This window comes from Aquarana catesbeiana, linkage group LG09 (assembly GCF_042186555.1).
Source record: "Aquarana catesbeiana isolate 2022-GZ linkage group LG09, ASM4218655v1, whole genome shotgun sequence".
NCBI classification, from domain to species: Eukaryota; Metazoa; Chordata; class Amphibia; order Anura; family Ranidae; genus Aquarana; species Aquarana catesbeiana.
The window spans coordinates 259,518,856-259,538,651 of record NC_133332.1 but is presented as its reverse complement, the minus strand read 5'-3'; the positions used below and the strand labels follow the sequence as shown (position 1 = coordinate 259,538,651).

At 38.7% G+C, this 19,796-nt stretch overlaps 1 protein-coding gene across 2 annotated transcripts; it reads right to left on the bottom strand.

Moving 5' to 3' along the window:
- Nucleotides 1–579: 579 nt before the first annotated feature.
- Nucleotides 580–17,323, bottom strand: LOC141108564 (myosin-4-like). Of its 2 annotated transcripts, XM_073600280.1 has the most exons (40): nt 17,228–17,323; nt 16,874–16,913; nt 12,954–13,166; nt 12,723–12,866; nt 12,123–12,279; nt 11,894–12,036; nt 10,829–10,921; nt 10,672–10,735; nt 10,491–10,589; nt 10,276–10,379; nt 10,014–10,152; nt 9,804–9,922; nt 9,560–9,709; nt 9,311–9,481; nt 8,911–9,217; nt 8,735–8,811; nt 8,562–8,649; nt 8,348–8,465; nt 8,040–8,163; nt 6,642–6,778; nt 5,875–6,130; nt 5,522–5,764; nt 5,232–5,408; nt 5,003–5,148; nt 4,827–4,917; nt 4,338–4,727; nt 4,120–4,246; nt 3,782–3,900; nt 3,485–3,681; nt 3,169–3,352; nt 2,925–3,090; nt 2,700–2,824; nt 2,284–2,592; nt 1,976–2,179; nt 1,756–1,881; nt 1,501–1,671; nt 1,308–1,412; nt 1,073–1,168; nt 796–930; nt 580–712 (listed from the first exon to the last, which is right to left on the bottom strand). In XM_073600280.1, the coding sequence occupies exons 3-40, from the start codon at nt 13,152–13,154 to the stop codon at nt 695–697; spliced, it is 5,820 nt and encodes a 1,939-aa protein (XP_073456381.1). In that variant the 5' UTR covers nt 13,155–13,166; nt 16,874–16,913; nt 17,228–17,323; the 3' UTR covers nt 580–694. The 2 variants fall into 2 exon arrangements, with proteins under 2 accessions (XP_073456381.1, XP_073456380.1); XM_073600279.1 differs by lacking the exon at nt 17,228–17,323 and having other exon boundaries at nt 16,874–16,925.
- Between the last annotated feature and the right edge of the window lie 2,473 nt (nt 17,324–19,796).

The following is a 19,796-nucleotide window of genomic DNA, read 5'->3' as shown; positions in this document are numbered from 1 at the left end:
CGCAAAAAGTGCTCTGGTCAGGAAGGGGGTAAAATCTTCCGGGGCTGAAGCGGTTAAGTGGGAGATTTGCTTTAAGGGCCAGGCGATATTTAAAGCTGAACGCCAGACCAAATACAGAGTTAAATTAGGTGTTTTACTTTTCAAAGGGTTTGTATTTTTGTCAATCCAGTCCTGAGATTTACAGAGCCCCACCAGAATGTACAGCCAGGCTGGCAGTGGTGACTTTTCACTGTTTCAGTTAAGCAATAAGGCTAGGTCACCTCCCTACCCCCAGCCTAGGATAGGACAGAGAAGGAATAGCAGCAGCAAGCCGAATTGCTCACACTAATTTCTCTTTCTGCCTGCATATGCGCGTGCAGCGTGCTGATTGGCTGCTAACACTGACCATCCCTCAACCAGTCTAAGGGCTGCTGTACAAGGAATTATACGATACAGATAATAAGCCATATTCAGGTAATTACAGTAGCCGCATAAAACTCTTTATTATGTTTTAATGAGTTCATAACTGCATTAATTTTCGTGTTTACATCTACCATTAAAGTAGAAACCATTTAAAGTAGAAACAATTACATGAAAATTGTGTTTGGTAGAATGAAAAGGCCACAACATATTTAAAGATCTTCAATAATTTATTTAAATATTAGCAAAATATAATTGAAATACTGTTCATGTTTCTACAACCATTTAGAAGTATTTACTCTTCGCTCTCCTTCTGCAAAAAATAATGAGAAAAAATGTAAGGTACAAAAAGTAAGAAAATTAAGTGGCATAACATTTTAAAAAATGCTTCTATACCTTTCCTCCAATGTCACGGCTCTTGGCCCTGAGCTTGTTGACCTGGGACTCAGCAATGTCAGCTCTCTCTTCAGCCTCCTCAAGCTCATGTTGGACCTTCCTGAAGCGGCCCAGGTGAGCATTGGCTTGTTCCTCCTAAAGAACAAAGTTAGTCAATTTTCAAATTGCAAGTTGTATTAAAAATTTGGTTTAAAGCCTAACTTGCTTATAATCAGCTAGTGTATGAAGAAAAGGCTTCTGGAAAAGTTTTTCTATAAGAAATTAGGTTTGCACTTACAGATTCCTCAGCCTGTCTCTTGTAGGCCTTGACCTTCAGCTGCAGTTTGTCTACCAGGTCCTGCAACCTCAGGAGGTTTTTCCTGTCTTCCTCAGTCTGCAAAATAAAATTAATATAGAGCATTCAGAATATGAAAGTCATGTTTGTAACAAAAATGGTTTAATCCAAGAAATACCTAAAAGCAAGAAGTCCTTAGGGATTTTCCATACTGAGTATGTGTACTAAGTTACTGTACCTGGTAGGTGAGTTCCTTAACCCTCCTTTCATATTTGCGAACTCCTTTAATGGACTCAACTCCACGTTTCTGTTCACTGTCCAGCTCATTCTCCAGTTCACGCACCTATGGGGAAAATTTACAGATAAAAATATTGTTGGAATTTTTATATTTGTTCTCTAATCTTTACCACTTTTGCATTTAAAATACTTACTCTGACTTCCAGTTTCTGGAGTTGCTTCTTGCCACCCTTCATTGCCAGCTGTTCAGCTTCATCCAGACGGTGTTGCAGGTCCTTCACAGTCTGTTCAAGGTTCTTCTTCATTCTCTCCAGGTGGGCACTGGTGTCCTGCTCCTTCTTCAGCTCTTCTGCCATCAGAGCAGCCTTAAGTAGTATAGAAAAACAGTCAGTGGAAAAGTTGACTTGGTGTAATCTATGCTATGAGTTTGTAGAAGAATGGATACGTACATCAGTGATGGCCTTTTTAGCTTTGTCTTCAGCATTTCTGGATTCCTGAACACTTTCCTCCACTTCATTCGTCAGCTGTGCAATGTCACTTTCTAATTTCTTCTTGCTGTTCAGCAGGCTAGTGTTCTAGAAAAACAAATATGTGGGTCATTAGTTAGCATTTAATGAAAAAAGGTAACATTTATTGCTAAATCTAATGATAATTAGCAGTAGATTGTACCTGTGAGTGCAGGAGCTGCAGACGTTCACTGGCATCCAGAAGTTCCTGTTCTGCCAACTTGCGAGATCTCTCTGTTTGTTCCAGAGCGGACCTAGATTCTTCAATCTCAGCTTGTTGTAGATTGTTTCTGCGTTCAATCACAGCAACCTGTTCCTTCAGGTCTTCCTGTCCTCTCAAGGCATCATCTAACTGCAGCTGGGCATCCTAGATGACAAAAAGTGTGTGATCATAAACCAACAATCTGACTACTTTCAATAGAATGAGACTAGAGCTTTGTATTTTATATGATTTGCACTTTTTTGGGATACCTTCAGCTGCCCTTGCACATTTCTGAGCTGTTTCTGTGCCTCTGAAGCCTGGCGGTTGGCATGGCTAAGTTGGATCTCAAGTTCATTCAAATCTCCTTCCATCTTCTTTTTCAGTCTGAGAGCATCATTTCTGCTTCTGATTTCAGAGTCCAGTGTGCTCTGCATGGTGTCAATGGCTCTCTGGCTGTTTCTCTTAAGCTGTTCAATTTCCTCATCCTTCTCTGCAATCTTCCTGTCCACCTCAGATTTGATCTGGTTCAGCTCAAGCTGGACACGGAGGATTTTGGCTTCTTCATGTTCCAATGATCCCTTTAAAAAAAGAACACAATATTTAAAATTAGGTTGGTAGACTGGCACTCAGGTCATGCCAAAATAAAGCCAATCCATGTTATCAGTGTATTTTTCTAGTTGTATACCTCAGCTTCCTCCAGAGCAGCCTGAAGGTCACTCTTCTCCTGTTCAACCTGCTTCCTGGCCTTCTCCAGTTCATTGATGGACTTTCCAGTCTCACCAATCTGTTCAGTCAGATCTGAGATCTCCTCTGGTGAAGAGATGGTCAAACACATATTACACATCTATTCAGTGCATATGCCAGTCTCATCAATGAAAAATTATAGAAATACAGTAAGTAAGCAACATACGTTGCAAGTTCTTGTTCTCGCGTTTCAGGGTTTCAACTTGTTCTAGAGCCTCTTCATAAGCATTCTTCATCTTGAAGATCTCAGTGCTCAGGCTACGAGCCTCTTTCTGAGCAGCCTCCAGTTCAGCTTGACCCTCCTCATACTTCTGCTTCCATTCTGCCAGGACCTGAAATCATGGACATATATAGAATATGTATCCAAATAATTGAAAGTTATTACAGTTGCATTATGCCTGCATATTAACCTTATCAAAGTTTCTCTGTTTCTTGTCAAGAGAAGCTGCTGCACTATTTGCTCTCTCCACATCGACCATGAGATCTTCAACCTCAGACTGCAACCTCTGCTTGGTCTTTTCCAGGGAGGCACACTTGGAGTTCACAGCCTCAACCTGTTCCTCAGCATCCTGTAAACGCTGAGCCAGCTTCTTCCTGTAAAGCAAATAAAGAACAATATTATGTAATGGTACAATAAGAGTCTGTTAAAAACAAATCTCTTTTTTTCTATTGTAAAATCAATAAAAAATATTGAAATAAATACAAATGTCCTGAGTTTCAACTTACTTGGCCTCCTCCAGCTCCTCTGTGCGCTGAATGGCATCAGTTTCGTATTTGGTCCTCCACTGGGCAACTTCACCATTAGCCTTGGACAGAGAACGTTGAAGCTCAGCCTTGGCTTCCTGTTCCTCCTCATATTGCTCACGGAGCAAGTCATTGTCGTGGCGAGCAGACTGCAGGGCATGGGCAAGGGCATTCTTTGCCTGGAATATGCAGATAAGAATTATGTGAAATACATGTAATGGCATTGTAGGAAATGTACTGTTTCAATATTGTTTGTTTAACTTAACATCACAATGTTACCTTTGACTCCTCTTCAAGCTGTCTCTTGAGTTCCTCAACCTGCTGAGTGAAGCCCTGTTTGCCTCTGGATAGTTGAGAAATTAGAGACTCCTTCTCTTCAAGCTGGCGAGACAGCTCACCTAGAATCATATAAAAGCAATATCACATAGCATGAAAAACAATGCATTTAGTAGATACATCACAGTGCATGTAGTCAAGTATTTCTTCACTCTTCTGAATACTCTTGGCATTTCATTGGTTTTGTACAACATTTTAGAGGCTTGTATTTCATCTATTAAACACTTCATTATATTGTTACCTGTATTACTTCTATTATATGAGTACAGTAATAAACCTACCAGTCTCAGTCTGCAGACGAGCCTTCTGGGTAGTGAGGTCATTAAGTAAACGCAGATGTTCATCATCCTTAGACTTAACTTCACTCAGTTGGTCCTCAAGCACACGGTTAACTTTCTCAAGGTTGGCCTACAAGAACATTAGGTAAAATCATTGTCTTCATTCCAGAATAAGATTAAAAAAAGGATAAAGAAACAAGTATTTTCAAGAAATTTCTTACCTTTGACTTAGAGACGCTCTCCAGGTTGCTGGCCAGGTCATCAACCTCCATCTTCAGTTCACTCTTTTCTTTCTCCAGCTTCTGCTTAACACGCTGCAGGTTGTCAATTTGTTCTCCAAGCTCAGCAACACTGTCAGCATGCTTTTTGCGCAGAGCAGAAGCAGTGGCTTCATGTTGAAGAGTAGCTTCTTCTAGGTCGCGTCTCAGTTTCTGGAATTCAGCTTCACGCTTCTTGTTCACCTCAATCTGGGCAGATGTTGCACCTCCAGCTTCCTCAAGTCTTTCACTGATTTCTTCAAGTTCTCTAGAAAGATCAGCTCTCTGTTTCTCAATCTTGGCCCGAGCTGCCCTCTCAGCTTCAATTTCCTCCTCAAGTTCTTCAATACGAGCCTAAATAGAGCAGGTTATTATTATTGGGATTTTAATATTCATAGTTAAATAATGGGAAATTAATATAATGATATTAGAATCCCGTAATCCATCCTTTACCTGCAGTTCCTTTATCTTCTTCTGCAGTTGAGATCCAAGGGATTGTTCATCCTCAATCTTTCCTTGGAGTTGGCTGATTTCAAAGTCCTTCCTGTGAATCAAGGTTAATACAAGTTATAAATGCAGTCTTCATTTTCAGGTTTTTCTTTAAAAAAAAACTAGATAGCGCTCCTTACTTTTTTAGCTTTTCGTCAGATTGCTGCTTATCGTTTTCAAGATCCATGACGGTTTCCTGGGACAGTTTCAGGTCACCTTCCAGCTTTCTCTTGGCCCTCTCTAGATCAAGACGGAGTTTCTTCTCTTGTTCCAGAGAACCTTCCAGCTAGAAGTACATGCATTTATTTGAATAATTTGGCCACTTTTTAAATACCCAGTAGATTAGAAATCTTATTTCAAGATACTCACATCATCTACTTGCTGTTCCAGCTTTGTCTTTGCTTTGGTCAAGGAGCTGACTTTGTCTTCCTCAGCCTGAAGGTCATCAAGAGTTTGCTGATGGGCCTCCTGAAGAGCTTTCTTTTCCTTGGCGAGTTTGGAGACATTTTCATCAAGAGTTGCCAATTCTTCAGTAAGATTTTTAACCTATAAATAAGGGAACAAAGATTAACATACATAATTATACTGTATTAGAAAGTAGACTTTGCATTTGTGTATTTGAATCAGAAAGTGGACTTTACGTTTCTTGTTGCTTATACCTTATTTTCTGTTGCATGTTTTTCTTTTTCTACTTTTGCCAGAGTGAGTTCTAGGTCATCAATGTCTTTCTTCAGCTCTGAGCATTCATCTTCCAGTTTCCTTTTCTTAGCTGTCAGTTCAGCATTGCTTTCTTCCTCATCTTCAAGTCTCTCATTGAGCTCCTTGAGTTTTGATTCAAGTTGAATCTTATTCTTGATGAGACTTTCACATCTCTCCTCAGCATCAGCCAGAGTCTCAGATTCCTTTTGAAAACAATTTTCTTTTAGGCAACTGGGAATTCTTGGATTGATAACAACTAGATCTCACTATAAATTATATTTTAAACAGAGTTTTGCTATAAAACTTTACATACCGCCTGGACATGGAGCTGTAACTCATTCTTTTCCTGCAGCAAGGAAATCATTTTCTGCTCTAGTTCTTTCTTCTTGGCCTCTGACTTTGCCAGAGCTTCCTTGGTCTTTTCAAACTCCTCTTTCATATTTGCCATCTCTTTCTCAGATTCTGCACTCTTCAGGAGAGGCTTAATCTTGAAGTAGAGTTTCATCCATGGCCAGTGTTTGACATTCATGAATGATCTGACATTGTACTGGATGACAAAGATGGCTTCCCTGTTTAAAGAAATGTCACATATCAAGTAAATATGTCTGAAAGGGAGGGTTTGCTCGGGCCTGCAGCACACCACTCAGCGCCAAATGGATAGATTAATGCCCAAAGGTAAGAGAGTAGAACTAGAGAATGAGGTAGGTATAAACACTCAACTTATCTACTAAGTGTTCCAAAAAGCAGCAGCCGTTTTAAAAGGACATAAAATTGCAAAATAATAGTATATATAAACAATAAAGTATACACACACTACAAACAGCGCTATTGTTGAACAAAAACATATAAATAAAAATCATGTGGCCAACTACGCACAAAAGTGATTAAACAGAGAGGTATAGAGTCTGTGAAGTGATCAGGAAAATGTCCATAAGTGATAATACAGCTGAATCACAGCTGTACTTTATTGTTTATATATACTATTATTTTGCAAGTAAATATGTCTGTTATCAAAAATTTTGTTTTGCCTCTATAGCTATCATTACTAGTATACTTTTGTGAGTAGAAAATCATTTTTACCTTCTTTCCATCATCTTCTTGAACTCAATTCTCATCAAGAAACCTCTGCAAAGAGCCTGAGTACGAGTTATAAGTTGTGCCAACTTTTCATCTCTCATCTCTTCCAGTGTACCCAGGAGACCAGCTTTGAAGAATACCTTAAAAAAAAAAATTGTCATTTTAACCACTTCCCACCCAAAGTACATCATATGACTTACTGGACTTTGAGTGGGGACATCCTAATGATGCCTACAGGCATCATCCAAATATCATCTATTTTGGCTAGCAATTCCCTGCACCGTAAGAACAATCATAGCGGCAGTTCAGCTGCTTGATCGTTCTTACAGGCGAAGGGATGGGACGCCCCCCACCATCCTCTGGTGCTTCTGCCGGCTTGACCGTGTGATCGACGAGTCGGAGAAAGAATCCACCAATGCCAGAAGTTGAGCATAGAGATTTCCAAGGGATAGATGGTCCCCGGCAATCTCTATAACCTGCGGAGGCCCGGGTGCGACGTTATGACATCACGTCTGGCCCGGCGGAAGTAAACATTGCCGGGGATTTGGCTGGAAAGGCCGAGATCGTTTATTTTTTCTTTTGATCTTGGTCTTCCTGCCTGAAGGAGAGATGCAGGGTCTTATAGAAAATAAAGAGGACCTGTCATGCACTATTCCTATAACAAGGGATGTTTACATTCCTTGTAATAGGAATAAAAGTGATCAAGAAAAATTTTTTAAAGGGAAAGTTTAAAAAAAAAAATTCTAATAAATTAAACAATAAAAAAAAAAAAAAATTAAAGTGCCCCTGTCCTCATTTGCTCGCACACAGAAGCAAACGCATACATACATCGCGCCCACATATTTAAATGGCGTTCAAACCACACATGTGAGGTGTCACCACAAACGTTAGAGCGAGAGTAACAATTCTAGCCCAAGACCTCCTCTGTAACTCTAAACAGGTAACCTCTAAAATATTTTAAAGCATTGTCTATGGAGAGCTTTTAGTAAAAATTTTGGCGCATTCCACAAGTGTGCGCAATTTTAAAGCATGACATGTTAGGTATCTATTTACTCGGTGTAACATCATCTTTCACATTATACAAAAAAATTGGGCTAACTTTACTGTTTTTTTTTTTTAATTGATGAAACAGTTTTTTTCCCCAAAAAAACGCATTCGAAAAATTGCTGCACAAATACCATGGGAAGTAAAAAGCCGCATTGGCCACAATTTTATTCCCTACGGTCTCTGCTAAAAAAACATATATAATATTTGGGGGTTCTGAGTAATTTTCTAATAAAAAAATTATGATTTTTACATGTAGGAGCAAAGTGCCAGAATTGGCCAGGATGGGAAGTGGTTAAATGTAAATATTAGAAACGGTTAGAGTTACCATTTTCTGGGAGCTGCTGTCTGCCATACCTTGGTGTGACCAAATTTGTACTGAGTGTGGTCAACATCAATAGAGCCCAATAGTTTTTCTGATGCCTTCTTGCTGTCAATAAACTGCCCATCTGGGATTGCACTGGCATTCAGGACCTTGTAACTTTAGAAAAAAGAAACAGTATGGAATAGATACTGATCATTCTTGAAGTGTATAACAAACCATAAATATCTAAATAACTAAAATGTTCCCAACGCTCCCAAATCTAATGGCATTGTTCACCCCTAATGATCCAATAGTTTCTATAAGCTATACAGGTATGTTTACAATGTGCATGAAAATTTACCGTTGCTTAAAGTCAGCATAAATAATTCTGCTGGGGAATCCCTTTCTGCAGATTCTGATACCCTCCAAGACACCGTTACATCTCAGTTGGTGAATAATCAAGTGGTTATCCATGATACCTGTGAGAAATCATAAATATCAATAGTGACCACAAAAATTATAGGGCCTTCCTAATGTTTAGTGTTTGCAGCATGAACAGGAAAATAAAATTGTACCTGGAGTTTTGGTCTCATTGGGGATCAGACAACGCACAAAGTGAGGGTGAGTGCTTCTCAAGTTGGACATTAGTTTGTTCAAGTTTTCCTATAACACACACAATATAAATTAGGATTTTCTGCTATGGCAGAAATGATGTAAGTCTTTATGCAGATAGAACAGTCATACTAACTCTGAACAGGCAAGACACAGTCTGGAAAGAGGATCCCTTCTTCTTCTTTCCACCTTTGCCACCACCGGCGGCAGCATCTGTTAATAAAACATAATGGAAGAGTCATCATAGATCTTTATCTAAATGTAAAAGTACAAAAATAGCCTAAAATAAGAAAGAACAGGGAAGTTACTCACCATCGGCAGCATTGTAGCTGGAGTACAGGAAGGACAGCAGTTTCATTGAAGATTTCTGGTATAGCTGGATAACAGATTCATTCAATGGATCCTTATTCTTGTCAAGCCAGCCAGTGATGTTGTAATCCACAGTACCAGCATAGTGCACAAGAGAGAAGTGAGCCTCAGCCTTTCCTTTGCCAGGTTTGGGCTTCTCAAAGTTCTTGCATTTGCCAAGATGCTGCTCATACAGCTTGTTCTTGAAGGATGTGTCAGTGGCCTTGGGGAACATGCACTCCTCTTCAAGGATGGAGAAGATGCCCATAGGCTGATAATAAACGATAAGTGTTACTTTAAGTCTGTAACTACAAATAATTCTACATTTTTGGTTTCATAATATCATTTCTATATGTGAAATTACCTTCTCAATAAGCTCAATGCAGGCAGCCAAGTCCATACCAAAGTCAATGAACTCCCAGTCAATACCTTCCTTCTTGTATTCCTCTTGTTCCAGGACGAACATGTGGTGGTTGAAGAACTGCTGCAACTTCTCATTGGTGAAGTTGATACAGAGCTGTTCCAAGCTGTTGTACTGTATGTCAAATAAAGAAATGAGAACAGGTCCTTTGCTTTGAAAGACATACAAACCTAAAACTGTTCAAGAACTTACATCAAAGATTTCAAATCCAGCAATATCCAGCACACCAATATAGAACTGTCTTGGCTGCTTGGTGTCGAGCTGCTGGTTGATACGAGTGACCATCCACAAAAAGAGTTTCTCAAAAACGGATTTGCTGAGGGCACCAACAGAGTTGTTGACCTAAAGAGTAGAGCAAAAATCATGTGTTAATATATTGTAGAAAGCATAGTTATCTTTGAGTATGTGGTTATTTTATTTCTTGATTTTATCATACCTGAGATACAGTTTGTCCCTTGGTGACAAACTCATTGCCGACCTTTACTCTGGGGTAGCACAAAGCCTTCAGCAAATCAGCAGAGTTGAAACCCATCAGATAAGCAATCTTGTCAGCAACTGGAGATAAGACATATAGTATGAAATAAATTCTAAAATGGCATAGATGGAAAAAAAAATCATAAAATAAGTTGAAAAACAAAGGACAAACCCTCAGTGCCATCTGGCTCGGCCTGCTCCTCCCTCTGCTTCTGCTTGAACTTCATGTTGCCGTGATGCATAACAGCACCAGTCAACTTGTAGATGCCGACCTTTTCTTCTGGGATGAATCCCAGGATGTCAATGGCAGTCTGTTGGAAAAATAGCTCTGGTTATTTAGTGCCTAGTAACACATTCTGTACATCTGTGGTAATTTTGTACAATCTGTGGAAAACTGAAAAATGTTTTCTTGTTCCAAGATTTCAACAACTTACATCTGTGGCAATGAACTCCTCTGTATCATTAATACTCTTCACAACGATTTCACCCATGCTGATTAAGGGGTAGTCGTATGGGTTGGTGGTAATAAGAAGCATCTCTGAACACAAACAACATTAAAAAAATGATAAGTTCTTCATTCAATAACACATGCTTATGGTTTGCAGGTCTCATTTCTCTGCCTATTATCTGAAAGGAAATATGACCGTACCTACAACCTCTGGTTTATGGTTTGTCATGATCTGGTAGAAGATGTGGTAGCTTCTTTCAGCTGACAGCTGGAATGTTACTCTGGACTTCTCCAGCAGATCTATAAAATTGCATAGTAGTAATTGTATGAATTTATGTGAGAAACTACAAAATGAGAAGAAATTGGAGGGTTTCGTTCTTACATGTTTCAATATCAGCTGATGCCAGTTTTCCAGTGGTACCAAAGTGGATTCTGATGAATTTACCCTAAACATGACAAGAGAAGATAAGAAAGGAGTCCATAAAATATGAGAACCAAAAAATGAGTAACTAATAAACAGAGAATTCATATATACTTACAAAACGAGAGGAGTTGTCATTTCTTACAGTCTTGGCATTACCAAAGGCTTCCAGCAGTGGGTTAGCCTGGATGATTTGATCTTCCAGATTACCCTAAATATAAAGAGGTACAAAGTATCAGCAGACAGGTAAAAGTGATAGAAACAAGCAAAAAGGGAAGAAAAGCAGAAAAATGCAAGTCCTACCAGTGGCTACTACATGTTCTACTTTGGTGCATTGATTATACAAGTACAAGGCCCTTTAAGCTGGCCTGAGCGAGCAGCTTTTTATGTAGCAAATAACATCCCAATTATATTAGCAGTTTCACAGACAGATACCAATACAGTTTTAGCCTGTATATTTCTTGAACACTGCAAAGAATACATGAACTGTGAAGGACAGGACTGTAATCAGAGCATAGCTATATTTCTTGTCGTACTTGGCTTTCACAAATCTCAATGCGTTGAAACTCAACACATCTCCCAAATTACATAACTTTGTTAACACATATTTACTATGTAATATAGTCCCTAAGAACGCAAAGAAGCACCTAGAATTTTTAATATGTATACTATCACTTTAGTTTGTTTTCCATCAAGAAGATGTAGCATGCTATTACTTAGGATCATTCAACAACCTAACCACTTTGAGCTTAAAAAACCTTTCCTAAACGAATGGAAAAATATTCTTTTGCTGATATGCAGCTTTTATCCCCTTTTTTTCACATTCTTTGTAGAAAATAATAATTTCACAATTTTTTTACACTGACTTTGGATATATGTATATTCATAATTAATCACCTCTAACTTGTCTTTTTTCCAAATGAGACAAATTGAGTTTTTTAAAACCTTTCATACAAGGGAGACCTGCAATGCTTTTTACTAATTTACTCGTTTAGACTGCCTTTGTATTCTCTCTAAATCTTTAATGGCCTTATAACAGTACATTAGCCAAAACTGTATTCCATACTCAAGATGTGACCTTAGTGATTTACGTGGGATAATGCTATACATATATTATGTGTTTTCATCTCATCTTTATTAATATTAATTCATTTTTATTAAAAGTTGCAAGTTGAGTACGAACCTGCATGCCGCTGCTGGACTCCTTCTTCTTACCACTGTCACCAATAGCTGCAATTGTTGCAAAGTACTGGATGACACGCTTGGTGTTGACAGTCTTTCCAGCACCAGATTCACCAGTAATCAGGACAGACTGATTTTCACGATCTACCAAATGCAAATGTAGATTTAAAACATGTATGTGGCTTCTGAACATATCAAACAAACATTCAGAATAAGACAAGCCCAGGTACCTGTGAGCATAAACTGATAAGCGTTATCAGAGATGGAGAAGATGTGTGGTGGGGCTTCCATACGCTTCTTGCCTCTGTAGCCAGCAACCACCTTAGGGTCATACACTGGCAGCCACTTGTAGGGGTTGACAGTGACGCAGAAAAGCCCAGAGTATGTCTGTTGTATATTATAAAGTATATGATGTTAGTTTGTGAAACAACTGTGGTTTCTTAAAACGTCCCACTCCTTAAACTGAAACTCCATATTTTACCCCAAAATATAAAATCTATTGCCAGGCTGCTCTGGAACATGCTATTTGCAGCATTTAGGACCTTCCACCTAATAGCAACTTACAAAGGAGGTTGGGTTTTAAAGCTAAGTATCAAGATTTTTTTTTTTTTTGTTTTTACATTTAGCAATCAAAATCGGACTTTCAGGCTAAAGCTGTTATTTTACAGGGTAGGTTTAACTTTATTAAGAAGTTTGGTTGCCAGTCATCAACTAATGCATAAAAAAAATCTAAAGATTTTTTTATAGGATGAATTATTAGGATTGTTGCAATAGCTCTTATCCACATTTTATTTTGACTCCTGTCACTTTATCTAGATATTGGGACTTACGTAGATCATCCAGGCTGCGTAACGCTCTTTGAGGTTATACAGTACAGAAGCTTCATTCAGGTGAGTCATCATCGCCATGTCTTCAATTTTATCGTACTTGGGAGGATTCTGGGGGTAAACTTGGCTTTCTTTGACTGTTACAGTCTGAAATGGAAAACAATATGTTTAATAAATAGTTTTTAATCATGTTTAGTACTTGATTTATTTAGAAAAATATGCTATAATAGTTACCCTGTTATCATCAGTCTTTACGGTAATTTTTCCATCTTCCCGAGCGGTGACCAAACCCTTTACGTAAAGTTCCTTTTGGTCATCTACGAAACAGGTGTTCTTGGCATCAAAAGGTTTGTTCTGGGCTTCCAGTCTTTCTTTGTCAGTCTTACGGAGGTACTGGGCGGCATCGCCAAAAACCGCCATTTCACCGTCACCCATGGCTGCTGGTTTCTGTATGAAAATGTATTATTTTTAATAATGCTTTAATAAGGTGATTTGTTACCTCCTTACTGCCTGTTTTATCCCCTGAAAGCTTGCACCACCAGCCGAAATGCACGCAAATACAATTGAATTATATCACATTTGATGCCCACTGAACACGACAGCGGGATAATTTTTGATGCAAAGCATCATTTTCGCAGCACGTGTATACTCCGTATAGCTGCCTTTACAATTTGGGGGGCCAGTTGAAAGATGGTAAAATTGTGCCTCATCTGCCATTTTTGCTGGCACCCCCCAAACTGCAAGTGTAAACTAAGCCATATTGTCATTGGTTAAGTAAATAGAAAGTGCTTATTAGGGCTCAGCTGTGATTATTACTCCTATACTCTTGTGAAGCTATACCTTTGCCTTAAGCAAGCCATATATTGTACAATTTTCTTTCCCTCAACCGTTGAGCTGAACTGTTCCCTCTTAGGAGTACATTCCAAATATAAACCTATAAAGGTTCTACTAGAATGCCATTGAAAGTATCACCAACTATCAGCCAAGAGAGAATCCAAAGCTGGCAACACACTGTTCAAATTTTGGCTGCTTTCTAAAGCAGCTGAAATTTGAACAGTGTGTGTCCAGCTTTAGATTCTCTCTTGGCTATTAGGTGTCCTTTTATGAAACTGCGGTAAAATACCGCTTTTCAGTTCTCAGGCATTCTCAGAGGAGATCGCTCTCCTCTGAGTGCCTGTTTATGAAAGTGTGTAGATCGCTTCTCATGTTGAGTTGGGAAGCGATCTAAAAACGCCAGGAACTCCTGAGAACGGCTCCTCTCACTATAATCTTGCGTGATATAGTTTTTACAGTTTTTACGGATTACAGTATGAGGAACCACAAAATACAAAAGTGTAACACGAATCAGCACACATTATTCCCCAACATATTAATAAAATAATAAAGTTAAATTCCCCCTACACAATATACATTAACCTAATTATAAAAAAAACATTGTTTTTATCAATATTTAAAGATCATACGTATGCCTATTTAAATGTGAATGGTGTATAGTAAATGAATGTAATGCACATATGTAATGCAGCTATACACCATTCATATAAATGCAAAATACATTTATAATCATTAAAAAAATAATTTTAATAAAGTATGCAAGTATAAATATTTATTAATAGATTAAAATAAAATATATTTCATAATTGATAAACATAAAAATTGATAAACTGGTGCAATGCGAGAACACTGCGAATCCACTGCGGGTTCCCGCATCGCACCGACTCGCATGTCAGTTCACACTGCCATATGCGAATCGCTGGGGAGTGTCAATAAATTGTTAACGACACCCCCAGTTCAGCTTGCATATCGCACTGCGAACTGACAGTTCGGACATGAATCGGATCGCACATGCGATCAGATTCTGGTCCGAACAGAAAAAAGGGTCCTGTGCGTGTTTGCACCGAATGCGGTGCGATATCAGCCATAATATCTGTACGGCTGATATCGCACCGCACAGACATTGCATGTAATGTGAATGGCAGTGTGCTGTGAATTACTTGCGATGTCTGTGCGATGTCCGGCATCGCACAAGTGTGAACTGGGCCTAAAAGTTAACATCACCCCCAAATCAGTTCGCATATCGCAGTGCGATCTGCAAACTCGGACACCCATGCGATCTGATTCTGCTGTGGACCAAAGAAAGGGTCCTGTATGAGTTTGGTCCGAGTGCAATGCAAATTCAGCAATACTATCTGTATGGCTGAAATCGCATCGCACAGAGATCGGATGTGATTTTGCACTGCAGTGCGGTGCGAATCACATCCAATCTCGGACACTGCAGCAGTGGGAACTGGGCCTAAATCATATTGCATGTGCACCAAAATGCTACAGGACCCTTTATTTAGTCCGCACTGGAATCGGATCGCATGGGTGTGAACATCCATGCGATCCCACTCCTGCACCATTACATAGTTCGCACTGCGATCTGTGAAATGATCTGGGGGTGTCATTAACTATACATTGACACCCGCAGTGGTGCGCAGATGTCAATGTAGGTGCGATGTGAAAACCCACACAGGAATCACGCTGGTTCAAGCATCGCACAAGTGTGAACCCAGCCAGAGACGTGAACATCTAAAAAAATCTATCTATCTATCTATCTAGCTATATATCTATCTATATATAGATAGATATATATCTATCTATATATATCTATATATATAAATATATATATATAGATGTATCTATATATAGATATATCTATATATAGATGTATCTATATATAGATATATCTATATATAGATATAGTCTATATATATCAATAAATATCTATATCGATAGATAGATAGATAGATAGATAGATAGATAGATAGATAGATAGATAGATAGATAGATAGATAGATAGATAGATAGATAGATAGATAGATAGATAGATAGATATATCTGTATATGCAGATTTTTTATATATATATATATAGATATATAGATAGATATATAGATAGATATCTATCTATATATCTATCTATATTCTCTGATTCTCCACTTCGGAAATGGTGAATCAGAAAGTGAGAATTCTGTCACAGATCGCCAGTGAGGTGCTGAGATCGCACCTTCATAAACTGGCCGTTTCTGTGACAGTCAGTTACAGATTCTCACTGTGCTGAGATAAGCTGTGGAGAACATGTTCTCTGCTGATTATCTCAGTTTCATAAACTGGTAATGAGCTGAGATCAGCTGTGAGACTCGGGATCGCCGCTGATCTCAGTTTCATAAAAGGACACTATATTGCTTTATTTCTCAGTTGACTTTGCCTTCCTGGTGACATTAGGGCCTTGCATTACTTAGCTACATCGTTAGTCTTGGAAAAAGACACAAGTCCATCTAATTCAACCGATTCCCTTACATCAGATACAATAAGGGTAACCAAAATAGATATTCTTCACCACATGACAACTGCAGCTAGAACAATTATAGCGCGAAACTGGAAAAAAACAAATAAGCCAACTGTGTTGGAATGGATATGTGAAAGGAACGAAATTGAATATATGGAAAAACAGATAAGAGAAGAAGGGTATGTAGGGGGTCAGGTGCCAGAAATATGGCAAAAATGGGAGGAATTTCGGTCCTCGAATAGATTGATGGAGTATTTATAATTGGAGGGGAATGGGAAGGATATGGGATGAAAGGGAAGGAAGAAAAAAGGTGGGGGGGGGGGAAGAGAATTTTTTTTTTTTTAATTTTTAAAAATTTTTTTTTTAATGTATAGATGTATGTGTGAGTAATAGGAAATGAATGTTTTGAGGTATGTATGAGTAATAGGAATTTAGTTAGATGATTCTATAGATAACAGGAAGAAGTGGGTATCCTTAAGATTATTTATTATGTAAAAGGAATTTTTAATGTATGTATTTTTGAAGATGGTATGATGTGTATTACTTGTCTTTTTAAAAAAAATTAATAAAAAGAAGATTGATAACAATTATAAACCTATAAAGGTTCTACTAGGATGCCATTTAAACTATCACCAGCCCTCAAAGCTAAACCTTTGCAAAGAGGGGAAGCAGAAGGTTCAGCTTATGACAATGTCATCGGGACAGCAAACAAGGGGGATCCTCTTAAGGGAACCAACAGCATTCTTTTTCAGCTAATCTAAAGCAATCTATCCAAAGTTAGTCTAAAGTGTCAGTTAATCTACTATACAGCGTTTGACCACTTACCTGTTAACAACTCCTAGGATGAAAAAAGTACGATGGCCCCCTAAAAAGAGAAAAGAAAGACAATTCAAACAAATTAATATTTACAGCATTTTCATTTGCAGGATCCTATGTTCTACAAAATAACTAATATGTCTTTACATGTGTAATCTAATGCATATTGTGAGCCTCCAAAGTGTGAGCCTCCAGTTTCCATTTACAATGAATAGCTATATAATGTTGTATAACTATTACTGATTTTGACGCACAGCCTAATTTCTTTAAACTGCTGGCATACTTTTTTTTCTAAGTGTAGGAATGAGCTACAAGATCTGAGATGGTTCTTTAAAATACACAGCCTGCTTGAAGACTACTCACCCAAACTGAGAGGTAACGAGCTTAGGTCTCTGGGGACTCGGCTTATATACTGTACGCCAGCCCCTGTGCATACTCAGCTTGCTCCACATATGGACGTGGGCTTTATGTTGCCTTAACTGAGCGCTCGGACCCATAGTTGTCTGTTCATCACAAGTAAAAATAACCAACACAATTCAGCAGGGCACTCTTCAGTACTCCGTTGTTGAAAGGATTGTTTTACACTGAGCTAAGGAAGCTGTGAATGAAGGAAAACTCGCAACTAAAATAGAATCTCTTATCTCTTAATGTAAAGTATATGTAGACTGCTTTTGACTGTCAACAAAAATGGCATTGAAAAAAATAATAAGATAGACTTTATGTATTTTATTAATGATCCTATAGGTGTGATGATGACTGATATGAAAAATATAGGGAAAAAAAAATTATAGTTTTTTTCACATCGTGAAAGCAGTTTTTGTATGTAGATAATGGCTTTTGAAACCGACCCTGTAGGGTTAAAAAAAATACCTATTTTCTAAATTTGATTATTAAAAGTTCAGGTTTTAAGCTTATAGCGTTAAAGAGGTTGTAAACCTTGAGGAAAAAAAAGCCAAACCCCCCCGTAAGACATAAGGCATCGCATACTAGCTCTTTATGAAATACTTATCTTAGAACAAAGCCCTCCAGCGTCGCCCGCACACTGCTGAGGCGGCTGACATCTTCCCTGGTGTTTCTGTTTCAATGTTTTTATTAAATTTTTCACAAAGTACAAGAATACAATCTTGAATACAATAATAAGCACAATATAAAACGTATACAAAATCGAAGTTATCCGAACAACGTATGGGTATCCTTTCGGAATGCCATATTGCATATACATATCTTTACTATCCATAACAATTAAACTATCCTTATCCATAAGGGGTTTCCTCAATTTTCGCTAAGAAGTTCAGCACAGACTAAAGCTATTATTATGTATCTGCTATATACACTTTAAGTTAAAGCCTCTATGTTTTATAATTCGAGGTCAATCTGCTGTTTACAATTTTATATATATTGTAGCTTCTCGTATTTATCACTATAAGCCTGAGTGAAGGGAGTGGATATCTGTACAATGAGGATTCCACAATACTCGGCACCCTAAGAACAGAATATCATCTTCAGAGGTACCCATTGTTCAGAGACTATAGGAAACAGGTTGAACAACTCACCTATAACTATGGTAAAGACCAGGTTAAGGAAAAAAAGAAAAAGAGAGAAAAAGAGGAAAGGATGAAGAAAAAGTGAGGGAGTGGAGAGGTAGAAAAGTAGAAAGTGAACCCGCACTCCAATTCCCACCGTGCAGGACCGAATCTATTCAGGCAAAGACCTGGGATCTCCTGCTAAGTATTTAACCCATGAGTCCCAAACTTTCTTATACATCTGCATTTTATCTTGTAGTATCGCAGTCATGCGTTCATTTAGCATAATCCAGGAAAGTTTATGCTTAAGTTGTGCGAATGGCAAAGCTGCCGTTTTCCAGGATTTTGCGATAATATTTTTTGCTGATATAAATATAAATGTTATGAGACGTCTCTGGGGCTTTGACACCGTCTCCACCCTACCGCCCAGCGGTGCCTGTTTCGGGGGCTTCACTAGGTTCGCTTGGGTGAGAGTGTAGATAAAATTATACACCCTGATCCAATACCGTCTTACTTTAGGGCACTGCCACCACACATGGTACATGATTCCCTCCTGTCCGCATAGTGGGGACGCTGTCGGCACATATGTTGCCAGCCTGGCAGGAACCATGTACCATCTTAAAAGCACTTTATAATTAGCTTCTATAATTGAGGTATTTATAAGCGACTTCGAGGCCTCTTGAGCTATAATATGCCATTCGTCCAATTCAGTATTCTCCTGGAGATCTGCTTCCCATTTTAACTTGTAAATCTGTTTGATAGAGGAATTTGTCAAAACAGTATATATTTCAGAGATATGTCCTCCGATTTTAACAAAATTCTGACACAGGTATTCCATAAGAGACATAGTTGCTATATCAGAATTTTGCGACAAAATGCTTAAGAAATGCATGATCTGGGAACATCGGAAATATTCCGAAGCCGGCATTTGATATTTCTCCATTAAAACCTTTCTAGGTAGTATACCCTTATGGTCACACAAGTCAGCTATACGAAGGAGTCCTTTGTTGGTCCACCAATCAAATGTTCGGGGGGGTGAGGCCCGGGGTGAAATTCGCATTACCAAGTAAAGGGGCTAATGGAGTATGCTGGGATTTAAACTGGTGGGATTTCGTTAATCTATCCCAAATATTCAGGCAAAAGGACAATGCTGGGCACAGAATTGGGGGTCGTTCCTTTGGGGATAACCATAGGATATGCGATATCGGCCTTTCTTTGCATGCAGACATTTCCATCTGCATCCATATTGGGTGGGGCTTGGTAGAATGGAACCTCTTCCCTGGTGTTTCTTCCGGGTTCACGGGCTCCGGCCTGTGAATGTGCGCATGTGCGCTGGAGCTGCCGTTTACGGCATGGGCTTTGAAGGTTCAGCACGGTAAGCTGGACCTTCGGAGCGCATGCAGGGCTGG